This window comes from Salmo trutta, chromosome 5 (genome assembly GCF_901001165.1).
Source record: "Salmo trutta chromosome 5, fSalTru1.1, whole genome shotgun sequence".
NCBI lineage: Eukaryota > Metazoa > Chordata > Actinopteri > Salmoniformes > Salmonidae > Salmo > Salmo trutta.
In genome coordinates, this window is record NC_042961.1 from 28,286,094 (window position 1) to 28,308,753 (window position 22,660).

A 22,660-nucleotide genomic window follows, 5' to 3' on the forward strand; every position below is an offset into this window, starting at 1 on the left:
TTCAAATACCTCCGTTTTGTTCGTGTGTTCAGGTCAGTATACGAAGGGTGACGCGCGAGCACATTTCGTGACAAAAAATGTAAAAATATTCCATTACCTTACTTCGAAGCATGTCAAACGCTGTTTAAAATCATTTTTTATGCTATTTTTCTCGTAAAATAGCGATAATATTCCAACCGGGCGACGTTGTATTTATTCAAAGGCTGAAAGAAAAAAATTTAGAATTCTCATGAACGCGCATCTCCAGTGTCACTGTTCTCAGCCTGACCACTCACAAAATCTCCTGCTGTTTTTCGCCCAGAGACAGGAGAGACGTCATTCCACTTTCTGGCACCTTCTGAGAGCCAATGGAAGCCTTAGAAAATGTCACGTTACAGCAGAGATGCTGTATTTTCGATAGAGATGCCACAGAAGGAGAACAAATTGTCAGACAGGGCACTTCCTGTATGGAATCTTCTCAGGTTTTGGCCTGCCATATGAGTTATGTTATACTCACAGACACCATTCAAACAGTTTTAGAAACTTTAGAGGGTTTTCTATCCAAATCTACTAATTATATGCATATTCACGTTTCTGGGCAAGAGTAGTAACCAGTTTAAATCGGGTATGTTTTTTATCCGGCCGTGCAAATACTGCCCCCTAGCCCCAACAGGTTAACAAGAAATTTGTGGAGTGGTTGAAAAAACGAGTTTTCATGATTCCAACCTAAGTGTATGTAAACTTCCGACTTCAACTGTATATCTACTACCAAATATTTTAAATCGGAAACGTTTGGGATTCCATTAGTAGAGATGCAGTCCTCCATTGGGGTCTTGAGAGTCAGTAAGGTTGATTTGGTTCGATAAATTCAGCTTCATCTCAAGTTACAAAATTAATCTATGATCTTCAATGTGTTTGGGAGCGATTTAAGATAAGTTGTCTAGATATAGTAAAATATCGTCCGCGTATAATGAGATGAAGTGATAAGTAGATTTTTGGCAAATTGGTGTTATTTCTTTCAATTGAATAGTTGCCTGGGCCAGGGGTTCATGGATAATAAAAATAGCAAAGGACAAATAAGTAAGTCTCAAGATGGGATGACAACATTTTGGAAATCAGTTTAATTTCTGTGTTTATCAAAGATAGGGGGTGATTATGAGAACACTGGGTGGCATCCTTACCTTTTTTTTAATAAAAGCAACATTTGTGCTGTCTTCGCATCTCTCACAAGTGAACAGCTTTGTTAATCATTTCAGGCATTAGTGGACCTAATTTGGTTCCAAAATGTTAAATATAACATAAAAATTACTTTTGCGGTTAAATTGCTCTTCACTGACGAGTCGCGGTTTTGTCTCACCAGGGGTGATGGTCGGATTCGCGTTTATTGTCGAAGGAATGAGCCTCTACTCTGGAGCGGGATTGATTTGGAGGTGGAGGGTCCGTCATGGTCTGGGGCGGTGTGTCACAGCATCATTGGACTGAGCTTGTTGTCATTGCAGGGAATCTCAATGCTGTGCGTTACAGGGAAGACATCCTCCTCCCTCGTGTGGTACCCTTCCTGCAGGCTTATCCTGACATGACCCTCCAGCATGACAATGCTACCAGCCATACTGCTCGTTCTCTGTGTGATTTCCTGCAAGACAAGAATGTCAGTGTTCTGCCATGGCCAGCAAAGAGCCCGGATCTCGATCCCATTTAGCACGTTTGGGACCTGTTGGATCGGAGGGTGATGGCTAGGGCCATTCCCCCCAGAAATGTCCGGGAACTTGCAGGTGCCTTGGTGGAAGAGTGGGGTAACATCTCACATGCTTTAACTGGCAAATCTGGTGCAGTCCACGAGGAGAAGATGCACTGCAGTACTTAATGCAGCTGGTGGCCACACCCGATACTGACTGTTACTTTTGATTTTGACCCCCCCCTTTGTTCAGGGACACATTATTCCATTTCTGTTAGTCAGATGTCTGTGGAACTTGTTCAGTTTATGTCTGTTGAATCTTATAGTCATACAAATATTTACACATGTTAAGTTTGCTGAAAATAAACGCAGTTGACAGTGAGAAGACGTTTCTTTTTTTGCTGAGTTTGTGCATGTAGTCCCCAGGATCCCCCCCAAAATCCTTACACGTTGCATAGCAGTACAGACGGATCTACAATTGGAAATTAACAATGTCATCTCTCTATGTTCCTAGAGTGCCTTGGAGGTGTACAAGGAGATGCTATTGCTCTACCTGGAGGAAGGCAGGCGGCTTGTGAACACCAACTGCGAGGAGCTGGAACCATGGCAGATCATTGGAGCTACTCTCATATCTACCCTAGGAGCAGTCTGGGTCAAAGGCTTCTTGTTTCAGCAAGAAAGTATGTTTTCCGATTATGGAATAAAGCATGTGTGTATCGTATGCATGGAAAACGTGATGCATGGGTGTTCTACATTATGGAAAGTGGTTTTTGGTTTAATCAGACATGCTGCTTCATGATTCTTTACCCGTCTGAATGAGTGTGCAATTATTCACTTCCCCTCGTGGATTTAAAAGGAAAGGAGTGATGTAATACTCTCTCTAGCTCATGCTTACGTCAATCCAATGTGCAGACTGGTAGAACGGTAAAGAATTGAGATGCAGGGTAGGTGTCAGCATTAAAGCACCTAGGGTTGGAACCGAAGTATGGCAGGGATTGACATTAAGGTCTGAAAGGCACGCACCCATTGGGCAAGTCAGGAGTATTTTGGGGTTGCCCGAAGATTATGATCACTTGCCCCAAAATGTTTAGTAGCTATTTTCACCTACACACAGTGGAGGAACCAGAGAGTCCAGACTACTGTAATTCTTTGTATTTTGGTTGTTGTCAGTTCAAATAAATTACCTGCCCAATGGGGCAACTGCTCAGGTCACTTGCCCCAGGCAAAATGGCAACCCTTAATCTCAATTCCTGTATGGACTTGAATACTTTTTCCTGATATAATTGTGAGCAATGATCAGCTGACAAAACAATTTTGGTGCATCTCAGATCAGTTACATCACTCTGTTGCTGGCCAATAATTTGAAATATGTTTGAACTTGCAGTTGCTGTTTTTGTTCTTGTTCCACACTTCAGTTTCTCTCTTTGTACATTTTCCAGCTGTTTTACAGTTATTACAAGTGACGTAACCATGTTCAGACATGTTAGTGTTCTCACTGATGTTTGTGCATTTTCTAGAATACTACAGATCAATGATATTTCTATTCCAAATCAGTGGAAATTACGATTTGTTTTTTGTTGTTGATGGCAGTAACTTGCTGTACACAAAATCTAATTTGGCAGGAATGTTGGCAGGAAACTGTGTTCCAGTATTAGCTTGTATGCCAGCTGTTGGTCTTTTTTGAATTGTCTGCCCTTTCCAAGCAGCTGTATTATTAATATAAAACTTCCCCATTGAATTCAGCTTGTGGTTTTGTACTGTGCTGCTCAACGACCATTATTTCAACACAATCGCCTCTTTCTTTGTCGCTTAATAGCCCTGACATCCCGACTCAAGAAGCAGTGCTTTCGACTCATCAGAAAAATACCCTTTGTTGGCGCGACAGTAAGTTTCAAGCGGTTATTGTTCCTGTATTCCACAAATGTGCTCTGACTCTTCCTTGTCTGGCGTGGTATGAGTCACTCACTGATGACTTGAGTGTCGGCATGCGGGAGGGGGGGGGGGGACCTTTGACACAGTTTCATAGACTTGTGATAATAATCATGGACTTGTGATAATGTTGGGTTACTGTTGGTCATTACAGAATGACTAAAACCATATTTGGATTTAACTGAAGAGTGTGAATAGGCTACACTTTAATCCGATGGTTACATCTAACTTTACATAATATAAGTTATGCAAAATAAGTTGAGTGCTGTCTAGCCACAAACATATTTTGATAGCATGCCAGGAAGATCTGGGCTATCACCTATACTTTCACAACTAGCTAGTTTTGATTGCTTTCATATATTTCCAATATTTCCGAGAACACTTTTAGATAAGTTGTGAACGCCAGAGTGTTGTAGCCTAAACATTCTCCTCGATGCCACTGCTCCTTGGAAAATGGTTTGTGTTGTTTGAGCAGTGATGTGTGTAATGTAACTAACTCAGTGTCTCTTTGTAACAGATCCAGACCCAGCTGAAAAAGGCCCTGGCTGACATGTCTCTCAGTCTTTGCACACTGAAGGAGGGCATGAGCTACACTAAACAGCTGCCTGAACAAGGGCTTACCCAAGTTCAAGTTCTAGACAGGATCAGAGAGTATCAAACACTGAGTACGTGGCTGAGAGTTGTCCCAGAGCACTTTCTGGAGCGTATATTTCTACATTTTGTCTTTGTAGCCATATGGGGCTGTTGACTTACTGCCCAATATATATTGTATTGACTATATCCTAGAAAACCAAATGCTGTGTAAGATGCTTTGGTATGTTCTAGACTGCGTTTTTGAGGAGAAATAATATAATACATTGTAATGGCATAATATAATGGCTTATTAAGGAGCAAATTACCTATGTGCCTTTTTGTATTGGCTACTTGTGGCAAAATAAATGTGACAAATGTTTTGACAAGTGTGCCTGCTGCACAGGGTGTTTTTAGCATTGGTTTTATTTGTAGGGAAAGTTGTGAAATTATAATCTATACGGTAGTCATTTCCTGAGGTATTGCTGTTGTCTGCTCTTCACAGATGACGTGGATTGGGAGAAAGGACGAGTTTCAGGCGCAGTGTACTGGGGAGATCAGACACTTACCAAACTTTTGGTGAAGGTATGTCTAGTCCACAAAACAACAGTCTTTGTTTTGTCTTGAATTCTTTGAATGAACAATCAAGTTAACATCTGTGTGTAGTATTTTGAGAAATACATTTTTTTATTTAAAGCTCATACTACAGTCTGAATATCCCTTATTTATCCTTGTTTATATGACAAATATTATCGCCTAGTGATTCCCTTTTTATATTCTTCCTTTTGTTGCTAGGTGTATGGAGACTTTGCATGGAGCAACCCACTTCACCCAGACATCTTTCCTGGTGTGAGGAAGATGGAGGCAGAGATTGTGAGAATGGCGTGTACCCTCTTCAACGGTGGGCCCAACTCTTGTGGCACAGTGAGTTTACCTTCAGTACTCCTACAAGACTCACTGATCTAGGGTTTGGGAAGTGTTCTTTTCAAGAGAATAATCAAAACGTATGCACCAGCATATTTTGAACACTGATTGCTGCTGCTGTTTCTGCTTTGTCCAGGTCACCTCCGGAGGAACTGAAAGCATATTGATGGCATGCAAGGCGTACAGAGACATGGCCTATGAGCGGGGTGTGAAACATCCTGAAATGTAAGTTCACTGTCAAAATATAGCCCCAGATTATTTTTATTCTTGGCACACCAGATGGGTAAAATGGCGCTGGAGAGGATGGCAGACGTTTTACGTGCCCCCAGCCAATAGTTTTTTTTGTTAATTTATTTGCGTTGTTTGTAACTTATTTTTTAACTTATTTTGTACATAATGTTGCCGCTACCGTTCCATCTCTTAAGACTGAAAATAACTTTTAGACATCAGGACGGTGATTACTCACCACGGACTAGCAGAAACCTCTTTTTCCTTTCACAACTCTGACGAGTCCGATGCGAAGGATACACTGCTTCCTCGGGAACAGGCCCCGATCCCCGTAATCTGCGTGAAGAGGAGGCGGAGAAAGAGGGGGCGAAGGTTGGGCTGCCTTCTGAGAATTTGAAGGCGATCGAATAAACCCCCACTTCCCTCCATTCTGCTAGCAAACGTGCAATCTTTCGACAATAAAATCGACGAGTTACGCGGAAGGCTAAACTACCATTTGGACATTAAAAACTGTAACATCTTATGCTTCACGGAATTGTGGCTGAACGACGACACTATCAACATACAGCTGGCTGGTTATACGATGTACCGGCAGGATTAAACAGCGGTGTCTGGTAAGACAAGGGGCGGCGGTCTATGTATTTTTGTAAACAACAGCTGGTGCACGATATCTAAGAAAGTCTCGAGCTATTGTTCGCCTGAGGTAGAGTATCTCATGATAAGCTGTAGACCACACTACCTACCGGGAGAGTTTGTAGCTGTTTACATACCACCACAGTCAGAGGCTGGCACTAAGACAGCTTTGAATGAGCTGTATTCCGCCATAAGCAAACAAGAAAACGCTCACCGAATGGTGCCACTCCTAGTAGCCGGGGAATTTAATGCAGGGAAACTTAAATCCGTTTTACCAAATTTCTATCAGCATGTTAAATGTGCATCCAGAGGAAAAAGAACTCTGGACCACCTATACTCCACACACAGAAACGCATACAAAGCTCTCCCTCGCCCTCCATTTGGCAAATCTGACCACAATTCTATCCTCCTGATTTCTGCTTACAAGCTAAAATTAAAGCAGGAAGCATCAGTGACTAGATCAATAAAAAAGTGGTCAGAGGAAGCAGATGCTAAGCTACAGGACTGTTTTGCTAGCACAGACTGGAGTATGTTCCGGGATTCCTCCGATGGCATTGAGGAGTACACCATCACTCATTGGCTTCATCAATAAGTATTATGTATTATTTCTTACATTGTTACCCCAGGAAATCTTAAGTATTATTACATACAGCCGTGAATAACTATTGGATATAAGAGCAACGTCAACTTACCTACGACCAGGAATACGACTTTCCCGCAGCGGATCCTCTTTTCGAACCACCATTCAGGACAATGGATCTGATCCCAGTAGGCGACCCAAAACAACGGCGCCACAGAAGGGGCAGACGGAGCGGTCTTCTGGTCAGGCTCTGTAGACGGGCTCATTGCTCCCGAGTATACTACTCGCCAATGTCCGGTCTCTTGACAACAAGTTAGACGATATTCGAGCCAGGGTTGCCTTTCAGAGAGACATCAGAGATTGTAACATTCTCTGTTTCACAGAAACATTGCTCACTCAGGATATGTTATCAGAGTTGGTACAGCCACCCGGTTTCTTCACGCATCGCACCGACAGAAAGAAACATCTCTCTGGTAAGAAGAAGGGCGGGGGTGTATGCCTTATGATTCAACTCATGGTGTGATCATAACAACATACAGGAACTCAAGTCCTTTTGTTCACCTGACCTAGAATTCCTTACAATCAAATGCCGACCGCATTATCAACCAAGAGAATTATTTTCGATTATAATCACAGCCGTGTCCTCAGAGCATGCGCAGACCAGCTGGCTGGTGTGTTTACGGACATATTCAATCAATCCCTATCCCAGTCTGCTGTGCCCACATGTTTCAAGAGGGCCACCATTGTTCCTGTCCCCAAGAAATCTAAGTTAACTGAGCTAAACAACTATCGCCCCATAGCACTCACTTCTGTCATCATGAAATGCGTTGAGAGACTAGTCAAGGATCATATCACCTCTCCTTATACTCTAGACCCACTCCCTACCTGATACTCTAGACCCACTCCAATTTGCCTACCGCCCCAATAGGTCCGCAGACGACGCAATCACACTGCCCTAACCCATCTGGACAAGAGGAATACCTATGTAAGAATGCTGTTCATTGACTACATCTCAGCATTTAACACCATAGTACCCTCCAAACTCGTCATTAAGCTCGAGACCCTGGGTCTCGACCCCGCCCTGTGCACCTGGGTCCTGGACTTTCTGATGAGCCGCCCCCAGGTGGTGAAGGTAGGAAACAAAATCTCCACCCTGTTGATCCTCAACACTGTGGCCCGACAAGTGTGCGTTCTCAGCCCTCTCCTGTACTCCCTGTTGACCCATGACTGCGTGGCCATGCACGCCTCCAAATCAATCGTCAAGTTTGCAGACGACACTACAGTGGTAGGCTTGATTACCAACAACGATGAGGAGGTGAGGGCCCTCAGAGTGTGGTGTCAGGAAAATAACCTCTCACTCAACATCATTAAAACAAAGTAGATGATCGTGGACTTCAGGAAACAGCAGAGGGAGCACCCCTCTGTATCACTAGTCACTTTAAACAATGGCACTTTTAATAATGATTACATACCCTACATTACTCATCTCATATGTATATACTGTACTCTATACCATCTACTGCATCTTGCCTATGCCGCAGGCCATCGCTCATCCATATATTTATATGTACATATTCTTATTCATCCCTTTACACTTGTGTGTATAAGGTAGTTGTTGTGAAATTGTTAGATTACTTGTTAGATATTACTGCACTGTCGGAACTAGAAGCACAAGCATTTCACTTCACTCGTATTAACATCTGCTAACCATGTGTATGTGACAAATAAAATCTGATTTGATTTAAGTGCGATGATTGATGTCGTCCCAACAGTTACTGTACGTACATACCCCAACCAGAAGCCATGGATTACGGGCAGCATCCGCACTGAGCTAAAGGCTTGAGCTGCCGCTTTCAAGGAGCTGGACTCTAACCCGGAAGCTTATAAGAAATCCCGCTATGCCCTCCGACGAACCATCAAACAGGCAAAGCGTCAATACAGGACTAAGATCAAATCGTACTACACCGGCTCTGACTCTCGTCGGATGTGGCAGGGCTTGCAAAACATTACAGAATACAAAGGGAAGCACAGCCGAGAGCTGCTCAGTGACACGAGCCTACCAGAAAAGCTAAACTACTTCTATGCTCGCTTCGAGGCAAATAACACTGTAACATGCATGAGATCACCAGCTCTTCCGGAAGACTGTGTGATCACGCTCTACGCAGCCAATATGAGGAAAACATTTAAACAGGTCAACATTCACAAGGACCGCAGGGCCAGACGGATTACCAGGACGTGTACTGTGAGCATGCGCTGACCAACTGGCAAGTGTCTTCACTGATATTTTCAACTTCTCCCTGTCCGAGTCTGTAATACCAACATGTTTTAAGCAGACCACCATAGTCCCTGCCTAAACGACTACCGACCCATAGCACTCACGTCTGTAGCCATGAAGTGCTTTGAAAGGCTGGTCATGGCTCATATCAACACCATCCTCCCAGAAACCCTAGACCCACTCCAATTTGCATACCGCCCCAACAGATCCACAGATGATGCAATCTCCATTGCACTCCACACCTTCCTTTCTCACCTGGACAAAAGGAACACCTATGTGAGAATGCTATTCATTGACTACAGCTCAGCGTTCAACACCATAGTGCCCTCAAAGCTCATCACTAAGCTAAGGTCCCTGGGACTAAACACCTCCCTCTGCAACTGGATCCTGGACTTCCTGATGGGCCGCTCCCAGGTGGTAAGGGTAGGTAACAACACATCCGCTACACTGATCCTCAACACAGGGGCCCCTCAGGGGTGCGTGCTCAGTCTGCTCATGTACTCCCTGTTCGCTCATGACTGCCTGGCCAGGCACAACTCCAACACCATCATTAAGTTTGCAGATGATGCGATAGTGTTAGACCGACAACGATGAGACAGCCTATAGGGAGGAGGTCAGAGACCTGGCCCTGTGGTGCCAGGACAACAACCTCTCCCTCAACGTGAACAAGACAAAGGAGATGATTGTGGACTACAGGAAAAAGAGGACCGTGAATGCCCCTATTCTCATCGACGGGGCTGCAGTGGATCAGGTTGAGAGCTTCACGTTCCTTGGTGTCCACATCACCAACAAACTAACATGGTCCAAGCACACGAAAGACAGGCACACCAAGACAAAACCTATTCCCCCTCATGAGACTGAAAAGATTTTGCATGGGTCCTCAGATCCTCAAAAGGTTCTACAGTTGCACCATCAAGAGCATCCTGACTGGTTGCATCTCTGCCTGGTATGGCAAGTGCTCGGCCTCCGACCGCAAGCCACTACAGAGGGTAGTACGAACGGGCCAGTACAACACTGGGGCCAAGCTTCCTGCCATCCAGGACCTCTATACTAGGCGGTGTCAGAGGAAGGCCCTAAAAATTGTTAAAGACTCTAGCCACCCTAGTCATAGACTGTTCTCTCTGCTACCGCACGGCAAGCGGTACCGGAGTGCCAAGTCTAGGTCCAAGAGGCTTCTAAACAGCTTCTACCCCCAAGCCATAAGACTCCTGAACATCTACTCAAATGGCTACCCTATTTGCAGTGCCCCCTCACACCCTCTTTACACCACTGCTACTCTCTGTTGTTATCTATGCATAGTCACTTTAATAACTCTACCTACATGTACATATTACCTCAAATAACCGGTGCCCCCCGCACATTGACTCTGTATCAGTACCCCCCCCCTGTATACAGTTGAAGTCGGAAGTTTACGTACACCTTAGCCAAATACATTTAAACTCAGTTTTTCACAATTCCTGACATTTAATCTTAGTAAAGATTCCCTGTTTTAGGTCAGTTAGGATCACCACTTTACTTTAAGAATGTGAAATGTCAGAATAATCATAGAGAGAATGATTTATTTCAGCTTTTATTTTTTCATCACAGTCCCAGTGGGTCAGAAGTTTACATTCACTCAATTAGTATTTGGTAGCATTGCCTTTAAATTGTTTAACTTGGGTCAAATGTTTTGGGTCGCCTTCCACAAGCTTCCCACAATAAGTTAGGTGAATTTTGGCCCATTCGTCCTGACAGCGCTGGTGTAACTGAGTCAGGTTTGTAGGCCTCCTTGCTCGCACACGCTTTTTCAGTTCTGCCCACACATTTTCTATATATTGAGGTCAGGGCTTTGTGATGGCCACTCCAATACCTTGACTTTGTTGTCCTTAAGCCATTTTGCCACAACTTTGGAAGTATGCTTGGGGTCATTGTCCATTTGGAAGTCAACTTAGTGTATGTAAACTTCTGACCCACTAGAATTGTGATACAGTGGAATAATCTGTCTGTAATGAATTGTTGGAAAAATTACGTGTCATGCACAAAGTAGATGTGCTAACCGACTTGCCAAAACTATAGTTCGTTAACAAGACATTTGTGGAGTGGTTGAAAAACAAGTTTTAATGACTCCAACCTAAGTGTATGTAACCTTCTGACTTCAACTGTATAGTCTCGTTATTGTTATTTCACTGCTGATCTTTAATTACTTTTATCTCTTATTCTTATCTTACATTTTTTAAAAACGCAATGTTGAAGAGGGGCTCGTTACTAAGCTTTTCACTGTAAGGTCTACTACACCTGTTGTATTCGGCTCATGTGACTAATAACATTTGATATGGTCTCAGAACAAGCTTGATTTGCATGCTTGAAATGTTTGCTGTCTCAAAGTTGGTAATTATGGCTGTATATAATGGTTATATGACCTGTGAAATGCATTTTATCTGGTACAGGGAATAATTTGTGCCGTATTTCCTCCCCTAATTTTGCAGTATTGCACCAGTCAGTGTCCATGCAGCCTTTGACAAAGCAGCTAACTACTTTGGAATGAAGCTTGTTCATATCCCCCTGGACAAGAAGACCTTGAAAGTGGATGTTAAGGTGCAAATATTTATTTGTTCCTATACTAATGGTTAGTCTAAATAATAACTTGACTGGAAAGTCAGTCCGTGCTCAATAAACAAAAGGTCTGCATACACAAAAGGTCAGAGTAAATGTAGGTTTGTTGGTTTACAAATTCCCAATTGTAACTGTAGCCTTGACCCCAGCCTACTTTAGGTAACAAGAATACGGTGTGATGTCTTGCAACGTGACACTACTTTAACTAATGACTGTCACTGCCGTGACTGACTGGGGAACTCTTCCTCTGTTTGGACTGTTTAAGATTACAATTTCAGACATGACAATAGTTACAGTTATCGTCACAGCCCTAATTCTTTGCATCTCAATATTTTTTCCATGGCAGATATGGAAACACGAAGCAGACTGAACTCTTTTGGTCTTTTAAAAACCTGCAAACCTAAAATATTGTGTGATATAGCTTGGAAAAATAAATAAATGTGACTCTGGATAACAACGTAATGATGTTTGTTTCCAAAATAGGAAAACAGCCCTAAAAGAAGTTTAATCTGCTTTGCGTTTTGTTTCCTCTTTCCTATCACAATACTGGTGTCGTCCCGAGCCTACAAAAAACATGGTGGCAACAATGACATTAGAATGACTGGTTCTTAGTGAGGGTGGATGAGACTTATCATCGCCATAATCATTTGTCTTAAAGCAATATCACGACACCTTTTAACTCCTGATAACTCCTAGTTGTTTTGTATAGGCTATGAGGAGAGCCATCAACAAGAACACAGCCATGCTTGTATGCTCCGCACCCCAGTTCCCCCATGGAATCATTGATCCTATTGAGGAAGTAGGAAAGGTAAAGCGTCTCATTTGTTATCTACTTGTCATCTAAGTCATGGGAAAATGTATTTTAAAAACGGGTCATTCTTACATTAAGTTGCTTGTGTACCCGTGTAGTAACCCTGTAACAATGTTGTTGCATAGTACTTTACCTGAAATTACCTAATCCATCACACGTGTTTTTCAGCTGGCTGTAAAGTACAACCTCCCTCTGCATGTGGATGCTTGTTTGGGAGGGTTTCTAATAGTTTTCATGGACAAAGCCAATTACCCACTGGCTCCCTTTGACTTCAGGGTAAAGGGTGTGACCAGCATCTCTGCAGACACACACAAGGTAAGAACAGGGTGTGGATCCCAGACAGTCTTACCTAACATTTTCTCCATCTTGCTTTTCAGTCATAAGATGCTCATTGTTCCATAAACATCTCGTTTTTTGGTTGTTGTGTTGACTAATTTTAGAGTTTTTTGATCTACCTCTACTCCAGTACGGCTTCGCCCCCAAAGGTTCATCAGTGATCCTGTATAGTGACAAAAAGTACAGGCATTACCAGTACTTTGTGGCTCCAGACTGGCAGGGGGGCATCTATGCGTCCCCATCAGTGGCAGGTTCTCGGCCAGGCGGTATCATCGCAGCGTGCTGGGCCACCATGATGTACATGGGAGAGGATGGCTACATAAAGACTACTAAGAAGATCATTGACACTGCACGAACTATCAAGACAGAGTAAGAGACCCATCTTTTACTGTAGTCATTATCGGCCTTGATTTTCGGCTTTCTCTGTTAAAAACCTCTTAAGGATCGCCTATAATGACATACCCTAATCTAACTGCCCTTAGCTTAGGACCTGAAGCAAGGATATGCATATTCTTGATACCATTTGAATGGAAACACTTTGAATTTTGGGGAAATGTGAAATGAATGTAGGAGAATATAACACATTAGATCTGGTTAAAGATAATACAAAGACAAAAACATGTTTTTTTTGTGTTTTTTTGTACTATCATCTTTGAAATGCAAGAGAAAGGCCATAACGTATTATTCCATCCCAGGCGCAATTTAGATTTTGGCCACTAGATGGCAGAACTGTAAGTGCAAAGTTTATACTGATCCAATGAACCATTGCCTTTCTGTTCATCATTTTGTATCAAAACTGCCCAAATGTGCCTAATTGGTTTATTAATACATTTTCAAGTTCATAGCTGTGCACTCTCCTCAAACAATAGCATGGTATTCTTTCACTGTAATAGCTACTGTAAATTGGACAGTGCAGTTAGATTAACAAGAATTTAAGCTTTTTGACAATTTTAGGTGTCTATGTCCTGGGAAATTTTTGTTACTTACAACCTCTTGCTAATCGCATTAGCCTACGTTAACTCAACCTTCCCGAGGTCGGGACACCGATCCTGTGGAGGTTTTAACCAGATTTGGATATGTGGTAAAGCGAAACTATTATAGGTACAATCAAATCAAATCAAATCAAATCAAATTTATTTATATAGCCCTTCGTACATCAGCTGAAATCTCAAAGTGCTGTACAGAAACCCAGCCTAAAACCCCAAACAGCAAGCAATGCATGTGAAAGAAGCACGGTGGCTGGGAAAAACTCCCTAGGAAAAACTCCTGAGAAAGGCCAAAAACCTAGGAAGAAACCTAGAGAGGAACCAGGCTATGAGGGGTGGCCAGTCCTCTTCTGGCTGTGCCGGGTGGATATTATAACAGAACATAGTCAAGATGTTAAAATGTTCGTAAATGACCAGCATGGTCAAATAATAATAATCATAGTAATTGTCGAGGGTGCAACAAGCACGTCCGGTGAACAGGTCAGGGTTCCGTAGCCGCAGGCAGAACAGTTGAAACTGGAGCAGCAGCATGGCCAGGTGGACTGGGGACAGCAAGGAGTCATCATGCCAGGTAGTCCTAGGGCTCAGGTCCTCCGAGAGAAAGAAAGAAAGAAAGAGAATTAGAGAGAGCATATTTACATTCACACAGGACACCGGATAAGACAAGAGAATACTCCAGATGTAACAGACTGACCCTAGCCCCCCGACACATAAACTACTGCAGCATAAATACTGGAGGCTGAGACAGGAGGGATCAGAAGACACTGTGGCCCCATCCGATGATACCCCCGGACAGGGCCAATCAGAAACATAGTGGGGTTTTTTTCATCAGGTTTGCTTATTTGATTCGCTTTCTGTTGGTTCCTAAACCATCTTATAACCTATTTACAACAGGCCCAGAATATTGTTAGATTTCACTGTTTCTAAGAGCTCTTTGTAAGCAAATTGAGATATCAATGTTTTTGGATAGGATAAATATTTGAGGTGTGTTGGTTTTGTTTATTTCTGGATAGAATCCGTAAGATAAACGGAGTGTTTGTGTTTGGAGACCCTGAAGTGTCCGTGGTGGCAATAGGCTCTGACGTCTTCGACATTTTCCGTTTATCCAACGCACTGACGTCAAAGGGTTGGAATCTCAACACGCTACAGTATCCATCCAGGTATGTTTTCCTAAACTTTTTCACATCTTTGAAATTCAGTCATACTTATCAAATATAATGTATACCTTTCATAGAATATTGACTATGCACTGTATGCTGAGATAATACCAGAACACAAAATCACGATGTGGACAAAATAGCTAATTGCGATTTCTTTGGGTCAGATATTGCGAACACTTGGGTGAAAATTTGGTAATTCCATCAGATATAGTTAAAACAATTGTCAGGGTAGAGAACATCTCTTCTAACATGAGATCGTATGGATGAAAACACAACCAAATGAAACAAATATTTTCCAATGTTGTTATAGGCTAGATAGGATTATTCCACCTACATATTAACAAACGTAAATGTTTAACATGGTCATCAAAATTTAGTGCGCTGTGAGCGCAGCACTTATTCATTCATGAACAATGAGTTCATATTTGAGCATTGCGTTCATAAATAACCTAAATTAACCATAGGCTGTCGATGGAATAGGAAGCGTATGATTGTATAATTATGTATAAGTAGGCTTAATCATTATTAAATGTCAAAAGTGCCTTAAACATCGAACACGTAGCCTACCGATTGCAAGGTGAATCCTGTCCAAAACATTGGCGTCTGGTTCAGTAAATCAATGTGAAATGTTTCAACTTTTCCCTTATTTTTGTTATACAGTGTAGGATTCTTGTATCTCCTGTCCAACTTGTTTATCATCTTCTTGGAGCTGTCTTTGCGGAATGTGTAAATAGGAACCATGTCTTTGGCTAGGGGATAGCCTCAGTGGGTTCTATGTGTTTGCGGGATGTTTTTTTGTAGGACGTTACACTTGAAAACGCATAGGCAATCAATGCCTGTTCAAGGTAGGTGGCTGAGGGGCTTTGCTGCTGTCGGGCACTTTTTTTCCAGTGGTGTAAACTACTTAAGTAAAAATACTTCAAAGTTCTACTTAGTTTTGGGGGGTATCTGTACTTTGCTATTTATATATTTTTTGTTTTACAACCTTTACTCCACTACATTCCTAAAGAAAAGGTATGTACTTTTTACTCCATTAGGGCTGTCCCCGACAAAAGAAAAATATTGGTCAACCAAGTCAGTCATCTGTTGTTTTTTTAAATGTGCATTTTTCCGTATATAGACACATCCTATGTGTTTTGATCAAATCAACTATATGCACTGTGCTTAAGGCTGTTACCGTATTACCTCCACACCAGCAGTCATGAGTCATGACTCAGTTACATTCCACGTGACCGTTGAGTCACGGTAATCTCCTCTTATGCAATCAGGACATGAGTTGAGAGTACCCAACTCACTAATGGCCTGGTACTCAGGGGCTCTATTGTCCTTCTAACCACTCGGACATCAATGCAATTCAAACACTTATCAAAACACTTATCAAAACAGTATTGTGCTTTTAAAACTCACCTCACTGTCATTGATCAATTTGAAGAAAGAAGTTCAACAACAGGTTGAAACTGGAGTCAAACATGGTCATTGTGGATGTTGTTTAAAAGCCTAACAATGAATTGAAATGGACAGCGCTTTCTAAGGTGATGATTAGTTCAAAACAACCATACACATATTCAAGCTTATACATATACATAGGCTATATATGAGCCTCGAATTAAAATAATGATTGTGAAGCTCGTTATACAATACAAATCCTACCGCATATTACGCACTGCAGAAAAACAATTAGGACAGTGTAAACAACACTAAATTAATTAGGTAATAGCAGAGAGGCTGTTTGAATGGGGGGGGAAGTATAAAGCCTTTATTACAGCATAGCAAAGATTAAAAAAGCTGGGTGGCCAGCTCTAGGAAGAGAAATGTATTGGTACCCTTCCCCAGATCTGTGCCTCGACACAATCCTGTCTCGGAGCTCTACAGACAATTCCTTCGACCTCATGTCTTGGTTTTTGCAAGATAAGTTAAATGCTACCTTGGGGGGGGGGGGGGGGGGGGGGGGGTGGTAATAAAGAATTTTAAAAAACACTACTATTATAGTTTGATAGTCAGTAATGGAGTTAATCACCCCATTCTCGTCTGACTTCAAACTTTCTGACCAATGTTAGCTAGCTAGCTTGCTACACACAGGGCTCGAGAATAACATTTTTTCATCACCTTCCCAGAATTGTCCCAAAGTGCAATTCAAACCGTCCCAACATGGTTTTACTCATTGGACCTAGATCATTCACGGAGATTTTAAAAGGCTAATAAAAGTAGCCTACTACTGATATAGATGCATGGGGCTGTGAACTGAGGCACAAATTCACCACCTTGCCTCTATAAAGACCAACGTTGGAATAATATTTTGCATAAATGTACATAAATAATTAGCCTACATGTTAAAGTGTAGCTTGGGTTATATGCATATTGGCTAGAGCCTCACATGTCCACATCGATGCTGATGTGAGGGAGGCGCCAGAAAATGTAGCCCTTTTTTTTCCTGAGACCTTTAATTACATCAATATAAGCTAAACGGCAGTCATGTTTGACAATTAGAATGTTGGTTAACATTAACGTCTAAAGGCTTGATTCAGTTGACATACTGAGTGGCATGGTTCGTTCAGATCAAATGGTCACGAGCGGAGAGAAAGGCCAGTGCCTGTTGCACACCGCACATCACCCACCTTGCAATCTGAGTAGAGGCAACCATAAACCTGGAGGTTTTATGTCATTTTGAGGCATGTCTTGTTTCAAAGTAGCCTAGCCAAAATCAGACCTAAATATGCATTTTCTATTGTTCTATTGGTTTTCAAATCAACTTTCTTTCATTGTCCAGCAGGCGAAGACACAATCCTAGTCATATTAGCAACCAATGATAGTTGTTGCATCTTTAGATCTCCCCTCTTTCTAAATTTCTAATGGATATTTTCATCTGTCTCATGAAACCGCTCGCATGTGCAGTTAGCTTTTTAGAACGGTGTGTTCCCACTAATTTAATTTTGTTCATTTGTGCATAGCCTGTGTGCATTGCTGCCCTTCTAATAATATATATAATTTTGATGTTCAGTAGTTTTATGATTTTTGGATCTATTGTCCCAGAGTCTGTCTGAACCGTCCCAGACATCCTTTTTTTGTGTGTGTCCCGGGACGACCTTAATTTTGAGCCCTGTCTACATACCCAGAAAGAAAGCACATTGTTCGATCCTCTCTGTCTCTCTCTGAAGCTGTTAGACAATTATTTGCTGTGTTGGCTCTAGTAATGATTGGTAACACTGGAGGCGGTCAGGACACAACGAACGAGGCAAACAAGAATTATGAGGGAAAGTATGTAGCTAGTTAATTAGTTTGTTGTTCTCACATCACTTGTCATGACTGCCTGCTGCAGCGCTCTCTCAACACCAATGACTGTGCTCAACACACACACCCCACCGGTCCTCCCCCTCCCTCCTCACTCACTCACTCACTCACTCAGCAACAGCCTGCCTCACTGCCTGATAGTCATCAGTAGCAGGTCACAGTGAAATATATATATTTTTTAAGAGAAATGCAATGGCGGCCGCGGTGCAATTTAGAAGTAGCCCAAAAATCCGCAAACCCGCGACCAATACATTTTCACCCGCGACATTGTTTTCAAAGAAGCCCAATTCTGCATGCCATGCAGAGAGTGAGAGAGGTCTCTTGTGATTGGTCAGCATCCTCTGTGCATGTAGAGAGTGAATGAACGGAGTCTAGCGAATCTCATCGGAGTAGGTACAGTAGTCTAGTGTCAAAGAAAGGAGAAAAATCACAGCCTCTTGAGATATGGATATTGCACATTTCAATATCGCAATTTGGATCGGAATTTGATTAATCATGCAGCCCTAGCCCAGGCACCCAGGCACCATTTTGAATAATGTTTTAAGTACTTTTGTGTTTTTAAACAACATTCTCTCTGTCCCATCGCAGCATCCATATCTGTTGTACAGTACTGCACACACAGGAAGGTGTGGCCAAACAGTTCATCAGTGAGGTCAAAGAGCAGGTGGCTCTCATTTTGAAGAACCCCAATGAGAAGACCACTGGAATGGTGAGTGTTAATGCTGACTCCGTTACCTGGAATAAACTTCACAGCAGTGCACCAATGGTCTAATAGATAATATCAATTGTATAGGATTGTTTTTGGAGATTTATTATTCACACTTTAAAAATAAATGTTTTCTCATTTTATGTTCTCTAAAGTGGCTTCACTTGCAAACATATTTGTTTATATTTTCATTTGCAAACTTATTGGATACATGGCTCTACATTCATAAATGTTCATGTTCTAGGGAGCAATCTATGGCATGGCCCAGTCCATCCCTGACAGATCCATGGTGACAGAGATCTCCTGCGGTTTTCTGGACTGCCTCTACAGCACAGAGGAGCCCAGGTCATCTCAGCCCCAGAAGACCCATATAAATGGCAACAGCAACGGCAAGGCCCACTGAGTAGGTTGGCTGTGGCTTGGACACACACCTGGGTCATGTTCATTAGGCCACGCAATGGAAAGCGTTGTAAAATGTTTTTTGCATCGGAAAAAGAAAATAAGTGTTTCTTGTTAGACAAGTTCAAGTAGTCCCTCCCTGTTTGAGTGTGTTTCCTTCCGTTTGGTGCCTAATGAACACAGCCCTGCTTACCAGCCTGCTTCACCTCTGGTCCACCCATTGCATCACTCAACAGTTGCCTTATCTTGCCCACCTTTTATCTATCTACACACCCTTTTCCAGATATCTTCAGAAGCACAAGCCATTGTTTTTAGCTACCATGACATTTATCAAATATGTGGAAAGTGAAAGCACATATGTAAAATATGTAGAATAGCAGCTCAAACCATTCAGATAAAGTTATGTATGGTTTTGTGATAAAACTTTTTTTTATTTTTATGTAATATAATTTCGTTTTTTAAATTCTATAGAGCACTTGATGACGGTTTTATTCAAGTGGTAATTTCAATGTCTGTTCTGTCTCTAGATTTTCTGTTTCAGTTAGATGCTATGAACTCTTCAGTTTACAATATCCTGATATCTCTCTCACATAATCATCTCGTTCTAAAGTGGTGATTGAAAATATTCTAGATAAAAAAATGTTTTAATTGAAAAACATTTTGGCCTCCAAGTAATGTTTGGAGAGAGCAAGACCACAATCGTGAGTCAGGGAGAACCCCTCTACTGCCCCCTACCAGAAAACACGATTTACTTCTCAATGCTCATGTTCCAGGTACTTACGACAGTGATTTTAAATCTGTCTCTGTTCGATTAATCTACAACAAGTAACACACAAATTATTCATTTTCTAGTGAAATAAATAATGTCGTAATGAATGATAGAGAAGCAATCATATCTGCATGGATTTCTATGGACAACTAACTTGAGTCATTTTTAAGACTTGAGCTCCTTTTGAATTTAACACATTACCTTCCTAGCCACTTATTGTACTACAGTGCATATATACATGTATTCCTAATTGTGGTCCGTCTGTGGCTAATTGCATCTTTCAGTAATAATTCAGGCAGCAGGAAACCCTGGCTGCTGTAGTACACTACCTAGTATACTGTGCACCGCCAATATGTTAAGAATCTGAGACTTACAATCCTTTGATTTGACAACATATTCATTACCCCTTTCTATTTGAGTCAATGGTTTAGCCTTGAATCGAATGGTTTACCCTAGAATTGATCTCAAGGAACAGAACACAACTTATTTCGGCATCTTTATAGGCTGTTTTAAGTCTCCATCAATTCAGATTTAATCCTTTTTGATGTGTTCTTGTAGTAAATTAATCAACTTATCTTCTAATTTTATCTACCTCAGTTTCTGTTCAATGCAATTGTGTTGCTTGTTCACCCAGTAACATCGTTATAGGGCTAAAGAAGACAGGAAAAGCATGTCTCAGTTTTCATATGTAAGGTTTAAACATGGCAGACTAAACTGTTATGGCATGTGATAAACTGTTCTTAGAAGCAATGCTACTGGGATAAAACTGTTTGCAAAAAAAAACCACCCCTACTGTACACTTGGTAGGCCACCCCAAAAAACCTTTAATCTTTCCCCTCAATATTTTCCATGTGCTTTCGCGTTAGTGTTTGTAGTCAAACTTAAGTACATATCAGTTGTTTTCTTTCCATGTCTGTGTCGTAGATGTTTTCCCTTTCTGGAGTCATAAGAAGGGAAATAGTCTGAGAAGAATGTTATGATGATGTGATGACCTTTAGCCTAGTCCTGGTGTATCATTCTTAAGCATTGACTATGTGACCACTGTTTTTTTTTTTTAAATTTTATTAATCACAAATTGTCATTTTTTTTTCAATTTTTGTTTTCTTATCTTCAACCATTGTGTTTTTATTTTTGACTGCAGGGCAAGCACTAGTTTGGGGGTGGGTCAATTCTGGTCTCTGAGGCCTGCAGTTTCTAGTTTGTTCTTTGATTGATTTTTCTAGCACCGATGCTTGGTTATATAGCAAGAATGAAAACCAATAGACAGGGTGGCCCTCAAAAAGGCACACAGTTGTCAAAGACCTGACAATGGATTCATCCTGTGGTTTCTATTTTTCGGTGGAGCCATCAATGGGGAAACACCCACTAATATTTTGTGACATTTTAATAGCCAGGAGATTATATTCAATTGCAATAGAAACATGTACATGTCCTTATGCAAATGATTGTGGTAGTATTAGTACATGAGAAATTGCTGCTTAGTGATTACCCCACCATATAATCTGTAAATTGTACAGTGAGAATCTGTAAACTTTACAATTGTGCAGTGAAAATCTGAACGAAGCACCTTGCCCTCTAGGAGGTATGGTAGATCATGCCTTCTGTTATTGTTGTATGGGCATAATTTTAACAGCAATAGGCATTTACCTGTATGCCTTCATAGGTTAGATTGACGATTGCTATTGGGTAACGCCAATGAATAGATCTATAGAGATACATAAAGATTTTTTTAAAGAATGTAGATTATATTTCTATGTATCGATCAGCCTCAGGGATTTGGCTTCATAACATCAAGTTCAGTAAGGTCCAGTTCTCTTTCATACTGTACATGTAATTGTGTTCATTGAAATAATATCATTAAATGTTTAAAAAATATATATATAGTGGCATGAGTTTGCAGCTATCTCGTGAGCTGGGCATAATTAAAAATAATACTATTCATCTTTTTATATACTGTATAAAACCCATTAAAAAAATGTTGCACACCCCAGGTCTCTGCCTGGGGCTGCTAAATCACTACATCCACCCCTGACTATTGTGTAATTGTTTGCTATCCTTCATTATTCCAGAGGAAACACCTTTTGAAAGCATTTGTTGGCCTTGACTGCACTCCTTTTAAGCATAACAATTGATTCAAAAATACTTTCAGCACACCGGAAGCTAAGCAACATTCAATTTTCAATAATGCTACAACAGCTGTTCCATTTGTCGTTTTTAGATAAATATATTCAATCTGATGAAACCTTGTTTATAATCTTGTGATTTCTAGGAGGGGTGAAATATTCTGAGGCTGACCCCATTTGTCTGTAGGCCATTCTTTTGACAAATTAATAAAGACACACTGGCATATTCAAACAACTTTATTTGCCACTTACAAAACATTAGACAGAGGAAAACAGTTTGAGACAAATGGTAGGCACAAGTAGACTAGACAGACTGACAACAAAACGCAGTGTTTATGTTGCCACTATAATTTTAGAAAATGACGAATGAACAAGTGAAGGAATTTTTCCCAGTTCGTAGTCAGAGCTACAGTCATATTACGTACCTTTTTTGATGCTTTTTATTTTCGAGCACTTGATCCGCTCAGCTGGGGATAGAGGAATGTTTCATTTACTGTGGGTTCCGAAATTGACGCTTGATAAAGATGAGCAATAATGACTGAATAAAATAAATTATTGAAATACTGAGCAATATTGTATGCTCAAACAAATGTGGGAAATTATATTAATTTATACTGCTACAATTGCTCAGAGTGATTTTGTTTAACAAGTAATACTCTTATTATTATTATTGACACCCCTACAGATTCTTATAAAT

At 41.2% G+C, this 22,660-nt stretch overlaps 1 protein-coding gene across 1 annotated transcript in view; it reads left to right on the top strand.

Annotated features, from left to right (window-relative positions):
• The window catches only part of sgpl1 (sphingosine-1-phosphate lyase 1), a 36,037-nt gene extending 13,850 nt beyond the window's left edge, over positions 1-22,187 (top strand). Inside the window, exons 2-14 of the mRNA XM_029753222.1 lie at positions 2,169-2,334; positions 3,471-3,538; positions 4,101-4,248; positions 4,659-4,738; positions 4,949-5,077; positions 5,214-5,302; positions 11,259-11,367; positions 12,095-12,193; positions 12,365-12,511; positions 12,663-12,901; positions 14,532-14,678; positions 18,555-18,675; positions 18,917-22,187. Coding sequence (XP_029609082.1) covers positions 2,169-2,334; positions 3,471-3,538; positions 4,101-4,248; positions 4,659-4,738; positions 4,949-5,077; positions 5,214-5,302; positions 11,259-11,367; positions 12,095-12,193; positions 12,365-12,511; positions 12,663-12,901; positions 14,532-14,678; positions 18,555-18,675; positions 18,917-19,075 — 1,701 coding nt within the window. The 3' untranslated portion in view covers positions 19,076-22,187. The remainder of the gene's footprint in view (positions 1-2,168; positions 2,335-3,470; positions 3,539-4,100; positions 4,249-4,658; positions 4,739-4,948; positions 5,078-5,213; positions 5,303-11,258; positions 11,368-12,094; positions 12,194-12,364; positions 12,512-12,662; positions 12,902-14,531; positions 14,679-18,554; positions 18,676-18,916) is intronic.
• Positions 22,188-22,660: the final 473 nt, after the last annotated feature.